General features: G+C 42.0%; 1 protein-coding gene across 3 annotated transcripts; it reads right to left on the bottom strand.

Annotated features, from left to right (window-relative positions):
* Positions 1-1,815: 1,815 nt before the first annotated feature.
* LOC106597893 (NACHT, LRR and PYD domains-containing protein 12) lies at positions 1,816-16,918 on the bottom strand. 3 transcript variants are annotated; one of them, XM_045697122.1, is made up of 17 exons: positions 16,612-16,918; positions 16,375-16,419; positions 14,875-15,123; positions 14,497-14,547; positions 12,563-14,354; positions 12,201-12,374; positions 11,872-12,045; positions 11,611-11,784; positions 11,132-11,308; positions 10,813-10,986; positions 10,521-10,694; positions 3,690-3,863; positions 3,433-3,603; positions 3,132-3,305; positions 2,783-2,956; positions 2,502-2,672; positions 1,816-2,232 (listed from the first exon to the last, which is right to left on the bottom strand). In XM_045697122.1, exons 2-17 carry the CDS (start codon positions 16,403-16,405, stop codon positions 2,217-2,219), a joined length of 4,050 nt encoding a protein of 1,349 aa, XP_045553078.1. In that variant the 5' UTR covers positions 16,406-16,419; positions 16,612-16,918; the 3' UTR covers positions 1,816-2,216. The 3 variants fall into 3 exon arrangements, 2 of the variants coding, with proteins under 2 accessions (XP_045553078.1, XP_045553079.1); XM_045697123.1 differs by lacking the exon at positions 16,375-16,419 and having other exon boundaries at positions 16,612-16,752; XR_006759720.1 differs by lacking the exons at positions 1,816-2,232; positions 2,502-2,672 and having other exon boundaries at positions 3,071-3,305.
* Between the last annotated feature and the right edge of the window lie 1,040 nt (positions 16,919-17,958).

The following is a 17,958-nucleotide window of genomic DNA, read 5'->3' as shown; positions in this document are numbered from 1 at the left end:
TTGCCTCTTATCCGCTTGTTGTCCTCTTACGCCATAGTTTGTAAAAAAAAAATGTTGGACCCACAAAGATTTACATGTTAAAATCGCCACTGCAGCTGTATACTTTTGAGTAACATATCAGAGAGACCGAGGGGTAAAACGAGTGTAATTTGTAATAGTGAAATAGTGTAGTCTGTGAATCACTTTGTATTGAATAAGTTGGTGTTGGGAGTTTATAGAAAAGTATTGTCAGTTAGTGGGGGGGGGGGCATGGTTATGGCAAATAGGAGTACAGACAGAGGTCTCCGGAAGACCGAATGTTTTCCTTATTTGATAAAAAAATTTTATGATTTTTTTTTGCATGAAGTTGTTGGCAGTAATACCTGTAGGGGATTTAGTTGATGAAAAGAGAAGTGCTGGAAGAAAGGTGTTGTGTATTATCTTGTTCAATAGCGAGCCATGAATTGGTGGAGGGATCTACCACGCCAGGGTATGCATCCTGCCAATAAACTCTGGCTTCCATCCTAACCACAGTAACCTACGCCTGCGTGAGCTTCAAATGTTCCGTCTCCTTGACTACAACAGTCTGGTCCGGCCTGTTTGTGAGACCTCACTTTTCACTATCTTATGCAAGACTGTGTTAGCCCACTGAGGTAATGCCTAGGCATCCCCGGTTGACACTGTCTATGTTGTCACTACCTGTTTCAAAATGTTTTTCCCATGATGTGCCCACTGAACACGACCCTGGTATAGATGATGTCACTAGGCTGGTTATTGTGTTGTTACAGTATCTGGCCACTGGAGGGCTGGCAATGGAAGTTCAGAAGAAACCCAACAAACTCAATGTGAGTATATATAGTTGTATTTATTTTTTATATAACCTTTATTTAACTAGGCATATATCACAAGTGCTTTATTCAATGAGCGATCTGATTAATCAAAAAATGTATGATATATTTTAGAATTTATTATCCTAATTTTGAAGTCTCACCCTAGTGAATCTTTTGTGTTGTTCGCCACAGTTAGTAGTGAGTCGCTAAATTCATTGCTTCTGTGATTGTGAAGTGTTTCACCATTTGTTATTTTAAGTTAAGTAGTTATGCTCACTGTTCTGTTAACGTGTTGAACAGCTGACCACACTGATAGGCCTGAACATATTCAGCCTACTGCTGGGGTGCTGTGCTCTGCTGGCCTACAGCCTCATTCCTACACAGGCTACAGCACTCTACACAGACCAACAGGTGTGTTGTACTGTCTGTGTATGTGCGTGTGTCTCTATCTCTGTGTATAACCCCCTCCTTTCTTTTTCTCCCTCCGTCGTCTCCCTCAGCGTGCGGGTGTGTACATAGTCAAGGGCAGCTCTATCATGTTCACAGTAGTGTCTGCTGGCCTCTGTCTAGACTCTCTTCCTGTTCTGGAGAGGTCTACGACGGTACAGCGGCCCCCCACACTCAGACCTACAACCATCTAGCACAGGCAAGATCAAATGCACGCAAATGTCAGCACACGCACACACACACACACAGCAGCATATACACATATACAAACACTAGCACATACGCATGGACGCACATATGCACCTGGCCGAATACACACTCACACAATCAAATACATATTGACATGGTCACATATCTAGCTGCACTGGACTTACTATACAAACAGTCTCTTTTTCACAGGGCCCGGATGAGGACACTAATGAGGCCCCTAATGGAAACAGGAGAATAAAGCCTTTAAACCAGCAGACCTGTGTGTGTGTGTGTGTGTGCGCGCGCATGTACGTCAAACTATCTTAAGATATTCATTTGATGAGGATGTCTAAGAATATGCACAATGATGTACCATTCTAACATTGTATTTTATTCCTATGACATTAAATAGAACATTGACAATCAATCCCCTTATACAATGTGTATAAAACCTTGTAAATATGTACACATATATCCAGGAAAATACATACGCCTATATATTTTTCAAAGATCAGTACTGTACTGCATACAAATGCATTATATTTGTAAAGTAGGTGTTGAGCGTCTTCAAAATGATAAAGCATAATCAAAAAGTGTATTAATCTCACTTGTTTTTAATGCTACGCTGCATCTGTTTGGTCTATTTGGTCTACACACAGCATGTTTTCAGTTCAGTGGTTTCAAGAACGGTTGAGCACTGTGTCCACGTCACTTCTTGACTGTCTCTTCAGAATGCGGCTGATTACTATGTCCTGTACGAAGATGGCTCTTTCACATTGGGACCAATCTAAAAAAAGAAAGGATTTTGCAGAACAATAATGAGTCGTATGTATACAGGAGAGCTAAATACAGGATCATCGGAAAGAAACATACGGTGTAATAAAGAGTGCAACACAAGCTCTTTATCATTTTACTGTGCCACTATTAAGGTATATTTGTTTTCAGTCACCTTGCATTATCAATGAAACTCAATGACTTGCAATATTAACAAACACAAACACATATTGAATGACATTTGTGATACTCTTGACACTATACCACAACTATACCACTCACCCCACTTTCTCTAGTTTACAGTGTGGATCCTTCTGCAGTGCTTTGAGCAAGGCTTTTCCACGCCCATACCTGTTCTGGTTCAGATCGAGCTCTGTCAGGTGGAAGGGGTTGGAGCTTAGAGCTGAGGCCAGAGCAACACAGCCATCCTCTTTGAACTTACAGTTTGCTACCCTACAGGAAGAGAATCCAGTTATTCCATGTCAGATCAAAAATGATTGTATAAAACTTTTCAGTATAAAGCCCAAATCTGCATTGGCTAAGGCTAAGCCATGTAAACCTACTTCAGTGTCTCCAGTTTACACTGTGTTTTCTTCAGTCCAGCTGAGAGTAGCTGTACTCCTGAATCATATAGGTTATTGTCACTCAGGTTCAGGTTTTTCAGACTACAGGAGTTTGAGCTGAGAGCAGTGGCCAGTGCTGCACAGCAATTCTCGGTGAGGTTACAGTTATGCAGACTGGAGGGAAAACAAAAACACTGAAACTTAGGATGACAACTGTAATATGATAGGAATGACTTTCTAGTTTGTATAATACATCTATAACCATAGCGTTAAATAAATCAAACCCACAACATGGAATAAGCAAATTGCAGTGATTGTAATGTCACAAAGGTTTGTCATGATTAATCACGTCAAAATCTCCAGTTTACAACAGGGATCCACTAGCACAGCAAAGAGCAGATTCATTCCTGGGTCTCCTGGAGAATTGGAACTCAGGTCAAGAGCTTTCAGGTGAGAGGGATTTAACCTCAGCGCTGTGGCCAGAGAAGCACAGCCTTCTTCTTTCATACCACAATTACAGAGCCTGCAGAGGATGAAAGTAATTCACTTAGCCATTTCTGAAATTCAATTCAAAGGTTGAGAAAATCTAAAATAAGACAAATAATTGGTGACTTTAAAATCAATAAAAATGGTTCAATTAAATCCAATACCTCAGAATCATCAGTTTACAGTGAGGATTGCCTAATCCTGCAGAGAGCATCATCACTCCTGAATTCCCCAGATAATTGTGATTCAGGTCCAGCTCTCTCAGACTTGAGGTTGAGCTGAGAGCTGCTGCCATTGCCTCACAGCATTCCCAACTCAGTTTACAACAAAACAGGCTGGTAAAAATGTCAACAGATAATGAGAAACAGAATTCTCTCTTAACCACAGTAATTAGTTAAACACTGCCGATTATAAAACTCACCTCAGTTTCTCCAGTTTACAGCATGGATCCTTCAGTCCAGCACAGAGCAGCTTCACTCCTGAGTCTCCTCCATACGTCCTGGTCAGGTCCAGCTCTCTCAGGTGTGAGGGGTTTGATTTCAGGGCTGAAGCCAGAGAAACAAATGCTTCCTCTGAAATGTAACAGTCTGTAAGCCTGCAGAAAGAAATATAATGTTATAACGTCAAAGGAGTGGCTGCATTGCTGAATTCTCTGGAATGCTCTTCCCGATAGGAAAAAAGGTTTCTGTGCATGTGCCGGATTTTCTATACACAGATTCAAATAAAATAAAATAGTATGTCACATTTGCCGAATACAACAGGTATTACCGTGAAATGCTTACTTACAAGCCCTTAACCAAGAATGCAGTTCAAGAAATATAATTAAGAAAATATTTACTCAATAAACGAAAGTAAAAATAAAAATGAACACAATAAAATAACAATAGCGAGGGTATATACAGGGAGTACCGGTACCAAGTCAATGTGCGGGGGTACAGGTTAGTCAAGGTAATTTGAACACGTAGGTAAAGGTAAAGTGATTATGCATTGATAATAAACAGCGAGTAGCAGCAGAGTTAAAACAAAGGGGGGGGGTAATCAATGTAAATAGTCTGTGTGGCCATTTGATTAATTGTTCAGCGGTCTTATGTCTTGGGGGTAGAAGCTGTTAAGGGCCTTTTGGACAAAGACTTGTCGCTCTGGTGCCGGTTGTCGTGCGGTAGCAGAGGGAACAGTCCATGACTTGGGTGACTGGAGTCTTTGACCATTTTTTGGGCCTTCCTCTCACACCACCTAGTATACAGGTCCTGCATGGCAGGAAGCTTGGCCCCAGTGATGTACTGGGCCATATGCAATGCCCTCTGTAGCGCCTTACGGTCAGACACCGAGCAGTTGCCATACCAGGCGGTGAGAATACTCGATGGTGCAGCTGTAGAACATTTTGAGGATCTGGGGACCCATGCCAAATCTTTTCAGTCTCCTGAGGGGGAAAAGGCGAGTTGTGGACACCAAGGAACTTGAAACTCTTGACCCGCTCCACTACAGCCCCATCGCTGTGAATGGGGACGTGTTCGGCAGTCCTTTTCCTGTAGTCCACGATCAGCTCCATTGTTGTCCTGTCTCTGTCCTCCTCCCTATAGGCTGTCTCATCATTGTCGGTGATCAGGTCTACCACTGTTGTGTTGTCAGCGAACTTAATGATGGTGATGGAGTCGTGCTTGACCACGCAGTCGTGGGTGAACAGGGAGTACAGGAGTGTACTAAGGATGCACGCCTGAGGGGATGATGGTGTTGATGTGAGTCATGACCAGCCTTTGAAAGCACTTCATGGCTACCCACGTGAGTGCTACGGGGCGGTAGTCATTTAAGCAGGCTACCTTCGCTTTCTTGGGCACAGGGACTATGGTGGTCTGCTTGAAACATGTACAGTTGAAGTCGGAAGTTTGCATATACTTAGGTTGGAGTCATTAAAACAGTTTTTCAACCACTCCACAAATTTTTTGTTAACAAACTATAGTTTTGACAAGTGGGATAAGACATCGACTTTGTTCATGACCAAGTAATTTTTACAACAGTTGTTTACAGACAGATTATTTGACTTATAATTCACTGTATCACAATTCCAGTGGGTCAGAAGTTTACATACACTAAGTTGACTGTGCCTTTAAACAGCTTGGAAAACTCCAGAAAAAGATGTCATGGCTTTAGAAGGTTCTGATAGGCTAATTGATATCATTTGAGTCAATTGGAGGTGTACCTGTGGATGTAGTTCAAGGCCTACCTTCAAACTCAGTGTCTTTTTGCTTGATATCATGGGAAAATCTAAAGAAATCAGCCAAGACCTCAGAAAACAAATTGCAGACCTCCACAAGTCTGGTTCATCCTTGGGAGCAATTTCCAAATGCCTGAAGGTACCACATTCATCTGTACAAACAATAGTACGGAAGTATAAACACCATGGGACCACGCAGCCATCATACCACTCAGGATGTAGAGACGTACTTTGGTGCAAAAAGTGCAAATCAATCCCAGAACAACAGCAAAGGACCTTGTGAAGATGCTGGAGGAAACAGGAACAAAAGTATCTATATCCACAGTAAAACGAGTCCTATATTGACATAACCTGAAAGGCCGCTCAGCAAGGAAGTAGCCACTGCTCCAAAACCGCCATAAAAAAGCCAGACTACGGTTTGCAACTGGACATGGGGACAAAGATCATACTTTTTGGAGAAATGTCCTCTGGTCTGATGAAACAAAAATAGAACTGTTGGCCAAAATGACCATCGTTATGTTTGGAGGGAAAAGGGGGAGGCTTGCAAGCCGAAGAACAACATCCCAACCGTGAAAGCACGGGGGTGGCAGCATCATGTTGTGGGGGTGCTTTGCTGCAGGAGGGACTGGTGCACTTCACAAAATAGAGCAACATCAAGACATCAGTCAGTAAGTTAAAGCTTGGTCGCAAATGGGTCTTCCAAATGGACAATAAACCCAAGCATACTTCCAAAGTTGTGGCAAAATGGCTTAAGGACAACAAAGTCAAGGTATTGGAGTGGCCATCACAAAGCCCTGACCTCAATCCTATAGAACATTTATGCAGAACTGAAAAAGCGTGTACGAGCAAGGAGGCCTACAAACCTGACTCAGTTACACAAGCTCTGTCAGGAGGAATGGGCCAAAATTCACCCAACTTATTGTGGGAAACTTGTGGAAGGCTCCCCAAAATGTTTGACCCAAGTTAAACAATTTAAAGGAAATGCGACCAAATACTAATTGAGTGTATGTAAACTTCAGACCCACTGGGAATGTGATAAAAGAAATAAAAGCTGAAATAAATCATTCTCTCTACTATTATTCTGACATTTCACATTCTTAAAATAAAGTGGTGAGACTAACTGACCTAAGACTGGGAATTTTTACTCAGATTAAATGTCAGGAATTATGAAAAACTGAGTTTAAATGTATTTGGCTAAGTTGAATGTAAACTTCTGACTTCAACTGTAGGTATTACAGAAAATGTCAGTGAAGACACTTGTCAGTTGGTCTGCGCATGCTCTGAGTACACGTCTTGATAATCTGTCTGGCCCTGCAGCCTTGTGAACGTTGACCTGTTTAAAGGTCTTGCTCACATCGGCTACGGAGAGCTTAATCACACAGTCGTCCGGAACAGCGGGTGCTCTCATGCATGCTTCAGTGTTGCTTGCCTCGAAGCAACAATAAAAGGCATTTAGTCCGTCTGTTAGGCTCACATCACTGGGCAGCTCGCGGATGGGTTTTCGCCTGTAGTCTGTAATAGTTTGCAAGCCCTGCCACATCTGACGAGCGTCAGATCCGGTGTAGTAGGAGTCAATCTTAGTCCTATAATGACAGTTTACCTGTTTGATGGTTCGTCTGAGGGCATAGCGGGATTTCTTATAAGCGTCCGGATTAGTGTCCCTCTCCTTGAAAGGAGCAGCTCTAGCATTTAGCTCGGTATGGATGTTGCCTGTAATCCAAGGTTGGGATACGTACGTACGTTCACTGTGGGGATGACGTCGTCGATGCAGTTATGGATGAAGCCGGTGACTGAGGTGGTATTCTCCTCAATGCCATTGGATGAATCCTGGAACATATTCCAGTCTGTGCTAGCAAAACAGTCCTGTAGTGAAGCATCCGCTTCATCTGACCAATTCCGTATTGAGCGTGTCACTGGTACTTCCCGCTTTAGTTTTTGCTTGTAAGCTGGAATCAGGAGGATAGAATTATGGTCAGATTTGCCAAATGGAGGGCGAGGGGGAGAGTTTTGTATGCGTCTCTGTGTGTGGTGTAAAGGTGGTCTAGAGTTTTTTCCCCTCTGGTTGCACATGTGACATGCTGGTAGAAATGAGGTAAAAAGGATTTAAGTTTGCGTGCATTAACCTCTTGTCGTTCGCCTAGGATAGGGGGCGCTACAGCGATTTTTGAAAAAAAAAAGCGCCCATTTTAAACGGCCTCCTACTCAAACTCAGAAGCTAGGATATGCATATAATTAATACTTGTGGATAGAAAACACCCTAAAGTTTCTAAAACTGTTTGAATGGTGTCTGTGAGTATAACAGAACTCATATGGCAGTCAAAACCCCGAGACCGATCGTAACAGGAAGTGGAATTCTGAATTGCGGACTCAACTTCATCAGTTTGCCTGTAAATCACACAGTGAGCAATGGTTCATTGAGCATTTCCTATTGCTTCCACTAGATGTCCCCAGTCTTTACAAAGTGATTTGAGCCTTCTACTGTGAAAACTGAATGAATGAGACGCAGTGGAACGTGGTCACACGGAGAGGGCCATCACCATTTTGACGCCGGCGCCCCTGGCTACCCTCCCCTTTCGAAACGTTTTGAAACACAATGCAATCGTCCCCCTTGAATCTTATTGGAGCTCTGGTTGAAAAAGGCCCTAAAGATTTACGTTATACAACGTTTGACATGTTTGAACGAACCTAAATAAAAAAAAATGCATTTTTTCAAAAGTGGAGTCCCGCGCACGACAGAACTTTTGGTGCAGCCTTCAGAACGCGCTAACAAGAACAAGCTATTGGAACATAAAGGATTAACTTTTTCGAACGAAAATACATTTGTTGTGGACCTGGGATTCCTAGAAGTGCTTTCTGATGAAGATAATCAAAGGTAAGGGATTATTGACAATAGTATACAAGACTAGATTTGATATGCGATTGTTCCAAGATGGCGCTGACCTGTAACGGTAGCCTATTTTCTGAGTATCGCAAAGTGTGATTACCCAGTAAAGTTATTTTTAAATCTGGCATTACAGGTGCTTTCAAGAGATATTCATCTATAAATCTTAGAATGACAATATTACATTTTAAAAATGTTTTCGAATAGTAATTTAGTAAATTGTAGCGCTGTTTCACCGGATGCATTTGAGGGGAAATAGTTAGTCAACGTTACGCGCCGATGTAAAATGCTGTTTTTATATATAAATATGAACTTTATCGAACAACAGAATGCATGTATTGTGTAACATGATGTCCTAGGGGTGTCATCTGATGAAGATTGTCAAAGGTTAGTGCTGCATTTAGCTGTTTTTTGGTTATTTGTGATGCATGTGGTTGGTCGGAAAATGGCTACTTTTACGATATACTCCTCTAACATAATCTAATGTTTTGCTTTTGCTGTAAAGCCTTTTTGAAATCGGACAACGTCGTTCGATTCAGGAGAGGTGCATCTATAAAAACGATATAACATAGTCCTATATTTGAAAAAATAAAAAATAAATCGTTATGCTAATGGCGATAGGATTTTTCTCTGGATCTCACATATGGGACGGAGCCCGACCAGGGGTTAAAGTCCCCGGCCACTAGGAGTGCCACTTCTGGATGAACATTTTCTTGTTTGCTTATGGCCTTATACAGCTTGTTGAGTGCGGTCCTAGTTCCAGCATTGGTTTGTGGTGGTAAATAGACGGCTAAGAAAAATAGATGAAAACTCTTGGTAGATAGTGTGGTCTACAACTTAACATGAGGTACTCTTTCTCAGGCGAGCAATACCGCAAGACTTCTGTTATGGGACATTTTAATTGTATGTGTCCACATAACTGAGTATGTGACTAACCTTGTGAAACTGTACTATTATAATCTCCTGTTTTTCTGAGTATAACTGGGTTGCAAACCAGCTTGCTCCTATGTCCTTGTATAGATAAAAGGAGAACTGAAATTCCTCAAAAGAACAGGGAACTGTAGAGATTTGTGCTTATCACCCAATGTTTCGGAATTCAGAATGTCTGCACTGCACTGCACAGTGTAACTATGTTATTCTCCTGAGCTCAGAAAAATATAGAATCTTAGTTTGACTTGGACTCCAGCAAATCCTTAAATTATAATATCCACCACACTTCCTTAATATTAGACATTGAGCACCAGCAGTTATTGACAAATAAACACAGAACATCTACGTTCTGTCTTGAGGATGCATGGAAAACCCAGCCAACTGCATATTATCTGTGTCGTCATTCAGCCACGACTCGGTGAAACACAAGATGTTACAGTTTAATGTCCCGTTGGTAGGATAGTCTTGAAAGGAGCTGATCCAGGTCATTTTCCAGTGATTGCACGTTGGCCAATAGAACGGATGGTAGAGACGGGTTACCCACTCGCTGATGAATTCCCATAAGGCACCCCAATCTCCGCCCCCTGTACCTCCGTCTTTTTTTCACATGAGTGGCGGGGATTTGGGCCTGGTCTCGGAGAAACAGTATATCCTTTGCGTGGACTCATTAAAGAAAAACACTTTGTCCAGTTCGAGGTAATTAATTGCTGTTCTGCTTTTCAGAAGCTATTTTGGGTCATAAGAGATTGTAGCAGCAACCTTATGTACAAAATAAGTTAGAAACAATGCGAAATAACACAATAGCACAGTTGGTTAGGAGCCCGAAAACAGTGGCCATCCCCTTCGGGGGCATTTTCTTTGGTCAGGCATTTTTGTCTGGTATAGCCTATAAATTTCGACATGTTGCACAAAAGACACGATCGACATGTTGTACAACAAACTTCTTTGTCTGTGGGCTATTACAACCTAAGCTCAACACAGACAGGCAGTCTAAATAGCGATTTAATGGTCGTAACACATGCATAGACTCTAATTTGGTTCTTTAGCTCTGAGGAAGATGCTTCCAGTGGTGCTGGATGAGGAAGAACAGGGCAATTAACTTCAGTCACGCAGCCTCATCCTAATTTTAAACGCATAGCTTAGAGCCACAGAACTTCACAGTTTGACTCTTTCCAAATATAATAAGGAATTATATGAATGAAGTATTGTTGTAAGTCGTATAACTGTACCTCAGTGTCTTGATTTCACAGTGTGGGTCCTCCAGTAAAGCAGAGAGCAGCTTCACTCCTGAGTCTCCTAGGATATTGTTACTCAGGTCCAGCTGTCTCAGGTGTGTGGGGTTTGACCTCAGAGCTGAAACTAGGGAACAGCAACCGTCCCCGTGGACACGACAGAATGACAGCCTGCACAAAGGAAGGGAAGAGGCCTTCACTCCATCTTGATACCAGCTGTGACAGTAACTTTAGCTAAAAATCTAAACCCCTTTCCTGTTTAGTTACAAATTGTTACAAAAAGACTAACCTCAATTTCAATAGTTCACAACCTGGATGCTCCAGTGCAGCAGAGAGAAGCTTTGCTCCTGTATCTCCTGCTTTATTGCTGCTCAGGTCCAGCTGTCTCAGGTGTGAAGGGTTGGACTTCAGAGCAGAGGCTAGTGAAGAAAAGCCTTCTTCTGTGACTCCACAGGTTTCAAGCCTTCAGATAAGAGAGGGATATGTTTTTTCTGTTTCAGCTGAGTCTGTACAGTTTGAGTGTCAACCATCAGTATCTCAACTATCTGAAACTCAGATGGTGTCTCCAGGAACAAGATTTAACAACACTATTCTTTATCAGCACTTGCCTCAGTGACTCCAGATTACAAAGTGGATTCCCCAGTGCAGCAGAAAGATTGGCCACTCCTGCATCCTGCAGGTTATGATTGTAGCTCAAGTCCAGTTCCCTCAGGTGTGAGGGGTTTGACCTCAGAGCTGAAGCCAGAGAAGCACAGCCTTTCTCTTCGATTTCACAGTTTGACAGCCTGCAGAGAAGTAGAAAAGAGTTCCACTCTTTCAGCATACATACCGAAGAGCTGAGAAGCTACACAATAATTTGTTTTACTCAACATGTCTACCACAACCAAGTTTATCGTGTTTAATAACAGAAAGGGTCATGTACAGAAATCAATCAATTATAATTAATGAAAAGGCTTAAAATAAAGAGAATCTTAGACTGAGTCATTCATTCTGCTTTGTGAAATATCATCTTCTGTAATTATTTAAAAGAGATTTTTTTACAATGTTTACAATTTATGAAATACAAACGATTAAACATAATTATCACCTCAGCGTTTCTAGGTTACAATTGGTGCTTCTCAGTCCAGCAGAGAGCAGCTCCAGCCCAATACTGTGCAGGTCATTGCGACTAAGATCCAACTCTCTCAGACTTGAAGAGCTTGAGCACAGAGCTGAGGCCAGGGCTTCACAACATGTCCCAGTTAAGCTGCACTCAAACAGACTGAAAAAAGAACATTGGTCCTGTATATTTAATCAAATATTACTCTAAAGTTAACAACGTAACCTGTTGAGTGGAGAGAATACTTACCTCAGTGTCTCCAATTTACAGTGTTGAACCTCCAGCGCAGCAGAGAGCTGCTTCACTCCTGAATCTCCTAGGTTATTGGAACTCAGATCCAGCTCTCTCAGGTGTGATGGGTTTGACCTCAGAGCTGAAGCCAGAGAAGCACAGCCTTCCTCTTGGACTTTACAGCCTGACAGCCTGCAGATAAGTACAAAGGGTTTTACTCTTTCAGGACACACAACAAATAGCTGAGAAGTTACACAATAATTTGTTTTACGAGACAGAATTAATAAATTGGATATAGATGTGTTACCTAAATAACAATAATATCATGTAATAGTCATAATACTCACTTCAGTGTTTCCAATTTACAGAGTGGATTGCCCAGTCCAAGACAGAGCAGTTCCACCCCTGAATCAGTCAGGCCATTGTGACTCAGGTCCAGCTTTCTCAAACTTGAGGTACATGATCCGAAAGACAAGGCCAGATTCTCACAACATCTCCAAGTGATATTGCAAGAATTCATCCTTGGGGAAATAAGGAACATTTGAAAATACCACTCTGTTTTAGTCCAGTGTTTCTCAACTTTAGTCCATAGCCCAGCCCAGGTTTGTATGTTTTGAACATGTATCTGAATCTGAGATAGGACTACCTGTCACTTGTTGAATGTTTATGGGAAGTAGAGGGAGGGAGAGACAAAAAGCAGAGTACTTACAGAGCCGTTTTAGAGGCTTTGATCACTGGCAACAGCCTCATAACGCCTTCGTCTGATCTGACAAATTTATTCAGCTCAAATACATCCAGCTCCTCATCTGAGGACAACATAACAAAGGCCAGAGCAGACCAATGAGAATATGAGAGTTCAACCTCCGAAACACCTCCTGACTTCAAGTAGATTTGGATTTCCTCCACCAGAGAATTGTCGTTCAGCTCATTCAGACAGTGAAACAGGTTGATGCACCTCTCTGGAGAGGGATTTTTCCTGATCCTGTCCTTAATGAAGTCGACTGTGCCCTTGTTGCTCTGTGAGCTGCCTTCTGTCTGTGTCAGTAGGCCTCGAAGGAGTGTCTGGTTGGACTTCAGTGAGAGGCCAAGAAGAAAGCGCAGGAACAGGTCCAGGTGTCCACTCTGACTCGTTAAGGCCTTATCCACTGCGCTCTTGTAGATGTTGTCAGGACGAATTTCTTCATACAAGACAATTCCAGTTGAGGAGGATGGTAGTTGGGGTGTTATAACATCCTCATTGTTGTCTTCAAATGAAAGAAACACATACAAAGCAGCAATGAACTCCTGAAGGCTCAGATGAACAAAGCTGTAGACCACCTCCTGGAACATACACTCTTCTCTTAACATCTGTGTGAACACTCCTGAGCACAAAGAAGCTTGTCTGATATCAATGCCAAACTCTTTCAGATCTTTCTCATAGAAGATCAGGTTGCCTTTTTCAAGATGTTCAAAGGCCAGTTTTCCAAGTTTCATAATGATCTCTTTATCCCAGTGGAGATTTGTGTCAGGGTCTTCATGATACTTCCTCATTGTCTGTATTATTTGGAAGATCAGAAACTGTAAGAACATTTGTGTCAGAGTCTTGGGCAAGTCTCCACTTTCTGCTTTACTCAACAGTTTCTCTAGAACAGTGGCTGAGATCCAACAGAACACTGGTATGTGGCACATGATGTCAAGGCTCCTTGATGACTTTATATGTGCAATGATTCTTTCAGCTAGTTTCTCATCACTGACTGTCTTCATGAAGTATTTCTCCTTCTGTTCATCCCTAAACCCTCGTACCTCAGTCACCTGGTCAACACACTCAGGAGGGATCCGATTGGTAGCTGCTGGTCGTGAAGTTATCCAGAGAAGAGCAGAAGGAAGCAGATTCCCCTTTATGAGGTTTGTCAGAAGTACATCCACTGTGGTTGACTTTGTGACATTACAGCAGATCTCATTTCTGTTGAAATTCAGAGGAAGTTGACACTCATCCAACCCATCAAAGATAAACAACACTTTGACTTTTTTAAAGTTGGAAAGTCCTGATTCTTTGATGTCGTCAAAAAAATCATGAAGTAGGTCAATCAAACTGAGCGTCTTTTCCTTCATCAAATTCAGCTCCCGAAAAGGAATTGGAAATATGAATTGTATATCCTGATTAGCATCTCTATCAATCCAGTCCAGAATGAATTTCTGCACTGAGACTGTCTTTCCAATGCCAGCGACTCCCTTTGTGAGTACAGTTCTGATAGTCATGTCCTGTCCAGGTAAGGGTTTAAAGATGTCGTTGCACTTGATTGGTATCTCTTGTGTCGCTGGTCTTCTTAATACTGCCTCAATTTTCATCACCTCATGTTCTTTGTCGACCTCACCACTTCCACCCTCTGTGATGAAGAGCTCTGTGTAGATCTTATTTAGGAGTGTAGGACGTCCTTGTGTAGCTATTCCTGGAAATATTCTTTCAAATGTTCTCTTCAGGTACGATTTCAATTCTGTTTGGCACATTTCAATATTCTCATCTGAAAAATAATAACATTGGTGAATAACGCAAAACATATTTGTTCGTTTTAAACAATTTTAACACAGGTCACAGTTTAATCTTGTAGGAAGTCAGTCAATCAAGTGTTGATGATCGCGAAGCCAATATTTCATGTAATTTACCTTTGTCTTTAGAATTCAGAGTTGTGCTGACATGGACTGCAGAGGGTTCACCTGGGATGAGAGAGCAACAGATCATTAATAGTAACCAATGCCTTCTCATCAGTGTTTTTGTTTTTTGGTGTGGATGTAGAGAGACTCAGCATTGTTTACCATTGCCTGTAGTGTCTTAATTGATGCATAATCAACTGATCCTTACATATGGTAAGCATTATCCTAACCCGCAGCAATGACATTGCATCTGGGCTGAGCTGCGATTGAGGTACTGTCTTTGATTTAACTCATGGGACAGTGATGAATAGCAAACGTGTAAAAAGCCAAGATATCCCAACTTTATACATTGTATTTCTGCAGCACACAGAGGGAGATAGATTATCTTACCTAGATCTTGGACTAGTTGAGGTTGTTGTTCCAGTAGAATCCTGTAAAAGGCTGATTTCACCTTTACCCCTCCAGAATTCAGGGCCTCATACAGCAGTCTCATTTGTTCCTGGCTGGTCCTGGTAGCATGGATATTAGAGTACACCTCCTCATGGATCAGGCACCTCTGGAGTAGGTCATCTGCTATGGGCATCACTATGATAATCCTCTGAATGAGCTCAGCCCTGTGCTTATCCACAAACTGGGCATCTGGGAGTGATGTTAGATATGAGAGATGCAAAGTTATCAAGCCAAGTTATCACATCATCTCTGTGAACCTGCTCCTAAGTGGGTAGGACTAGGAGGGAAGCTTTAAAGATTAGAATATCACGTTTCACAAATATGACTTTACAAACATCTGTCAACGTATCTGGTATGGTCTCTGTGATTGACATTGCAGGGCATCATTCCTGACAGTTTATAACAACTGTGGTCCCCGGGAACTCTACCCTGGCGGTTGGTAATAGAGGGGAGGTATGTCCTGCGACGTTGGCTCCCTCTGCTGGGAGTACACGGGCTGGGCACCCTGACACGCATGGCTCCAAGTGGAGGTAATACGGGAAAGTGCCAACCAGCCGTGGAGGCACATAAAAGGAGCATTGTGGGGGAGAACAGAGGGACCGACACAGAGCAGATGCTGAGAAGAGCCGAGCCAAACCTACGTGATTTCGTTGTTATGTGTATTTTATTGCCTAGTAAAGCCGTGTTTGCTGACTAGAACCTCCCTGTCTCTGTGTTAATCTCTGTACACTCAACCCAACACCCCACGGTTTACTGCACAACGTTAATCTTTAAGGACAATCATTGCTTTGATTTTGTACAAAACATGGTAGCATTTAACTGTATTTACAATGTATAGACGTATTCTTACAGCTAACCCAAGATAGTTCATATGGGCTATTTAAAATGGAAATCGTTGTCATGTTGTGGGAAAAAGAGGCAAGGTGGGCATAGCCAAGCTCCACTCAGAGCTAGCAATATCCTATTGGCATATTTTAACATGCATTTGCATATTTACTTCAGGGAACGCCTACTCTCTGTATGAGTTTGTACGCCAGAACTTGAAACTACCGTTGCACTCCTTCTAAATAACATTATTTCTAGAGAGTTTGGCAATGACCCAAGTCTAAAAAATTTGTGCACTCTGTTCATAACACATTCTAGTTTTGGGAACGGCAAATTGTGTCGCGATCCGATGTTTCATTTATGAGAAAATAAGCAGAATGTCAACCCAGTTTTATCGTGCTGCATCTTCTCCCTCTGCTTTGCCGCTGGACTTCCTCTCTTTATCAAATAGCGAAAGTGAAATCTTTTCCCTTTGTCTTTTCCCATATACCATTCTTGGAGAAACATGATAAAATCATTCAATATTTGGATAAATGTTATGTCCTTTGCCATATGAAAATAGTTCAGTATCATTTGTGAGTTAAGAGTTGATCACAAAGCCAGTATGTCACATACCATCTGAAATCAAGGCTGCAGACTCAGCCATGCTAGTAGTTTAACCTGGGGAGAGAGAAAGATACATTTTCTTCATCCTCTTTAGCTGTGCTACCAGGACTATTCAACACGGCCCTCAAGTACTGCAGTCATCTGCAGTTTCACAAAGGCTACTCTGTCAGCATGCATAGCTCAACATTGTTAAAACATGGGAAACTGTCCAAAAGCCTTCCGTGTTAAATTAGGCTATTTCCTTACCGTAGTCCCAGGATGTGAGATTTGGAAGCTAAATCGTGTCTGTCTATGGATATCTCCTTGAATGTAAATCTGTTATGCAATGAAACAGTACACCGTCTGTGACTGTATCCAAAATGGCTGCTTAAGTAGTGTTTCTTTTTCTCCAGTCATTTGTTTCTGTTGCCCCTCCCCGTTCAGAAGTTCAGATGCAGGGTGTGTAAATCGAGATAAAGGCTGACTGCTGAAAAGCTGAAGTCAGCCAACCAGTTTTGGAGTATGCCGTTGAAATGATGCTAAGATTTGCCTTCCCCCCTCTTTTGGACATGATCTTACTGTCAGTAAGCTCATTGTCAAATAAAATAAAATAAAATAAAATGTTATTCGTCACATGCTCCGAATACAAGAGGTGTAGACCTTACAGCAATATGCTTACGTACAAGCCCTTAACCAACAATGCAGTTCAATAAATAGAGTATTTAGTAAATTAACTAAAGTAAAACATTTTTTAAATAACACAAGAAAATTACATAACAATAACGAGGCTATATACAGGGGGTACCGGTACCGAGTCAATGTACCTGGGTACAGGTTAGTCGAGGTAATTTGTAAAGTCACTTTGCATAGATAATTAACAGCAAGTAGCAGCAGTGTAAAAACAAAGCCTGGGGGGTCAATGTAAATAGCCCATGTGGCCATTTGATTAATTGTTCAGCAATCTTATGGCTTGAGGGTAGAAGCTGTTAAGGAGCCTTTTGGTCCTAGATTTGGCACTCCGGTACTGAATGCCGTGCGGTAGCAGAGAGAACAGTCTATGACTTGGGTGATGGAGTCTTTAAACATTTTTGGGGCCTTCCTCTGACATCGCCTAGTATATAGGTCCTGGATGTCAGGAAGCTTGGCTCCATGATGTACTGGGCCTTACACACTACCATCTGTAGCGCCCTACGGTCACATGCTGACCAGTCCGCTCGTGTGCGTCTGCGTGCGCCATCGCGCGCATTTTGATTTTTGTCTCCCCACACCAGAGGTGATCAGGAAACGCAGGTTGAAATATCAAAGCAAACTCTGAACCAATTATATTAATTTGGGGACAGGTCAAAAAGCATTAAACATTTATGGCAATTTAGCTAGATAGCTAGCTTGCTGTTGCTAGCTAATTTGTCCTGGGATATAAACATTGGGTTGTTATTTTACCTGAAATTCACAAGGTCCTCTAATCCAACAATTTATCCACAGATAAAACGGTAAACCGAATTAGTTTCTCATCATCTCTCCACTTTCCTTCAGGCTTCTTTTTCTTCTTTAGACTTTATATGGCGGTTGGCAACCAACTTTACGGCGCATTACTACAACTGACTGGAGTGTGGA

This window comes from Salmo salar, chromosome ssa16 (assembly GCF_905237065.1).
Source record: "Salmo salar chromosome ssa16, Ssal_v3.1, whole genome shotgun sequence".
NCBI classification, from domain to species: domain Eukaryota; kingdom Metazoa; phylum Chordata; class Actinopteri; order Salmoniformes; family Salmonidae; genus Salmo; species Salmo salar.
Note: the sequence above shows the minus strand (reverse complement) of the source record. Positions and strands in the feature narration are given on the sequence as shown.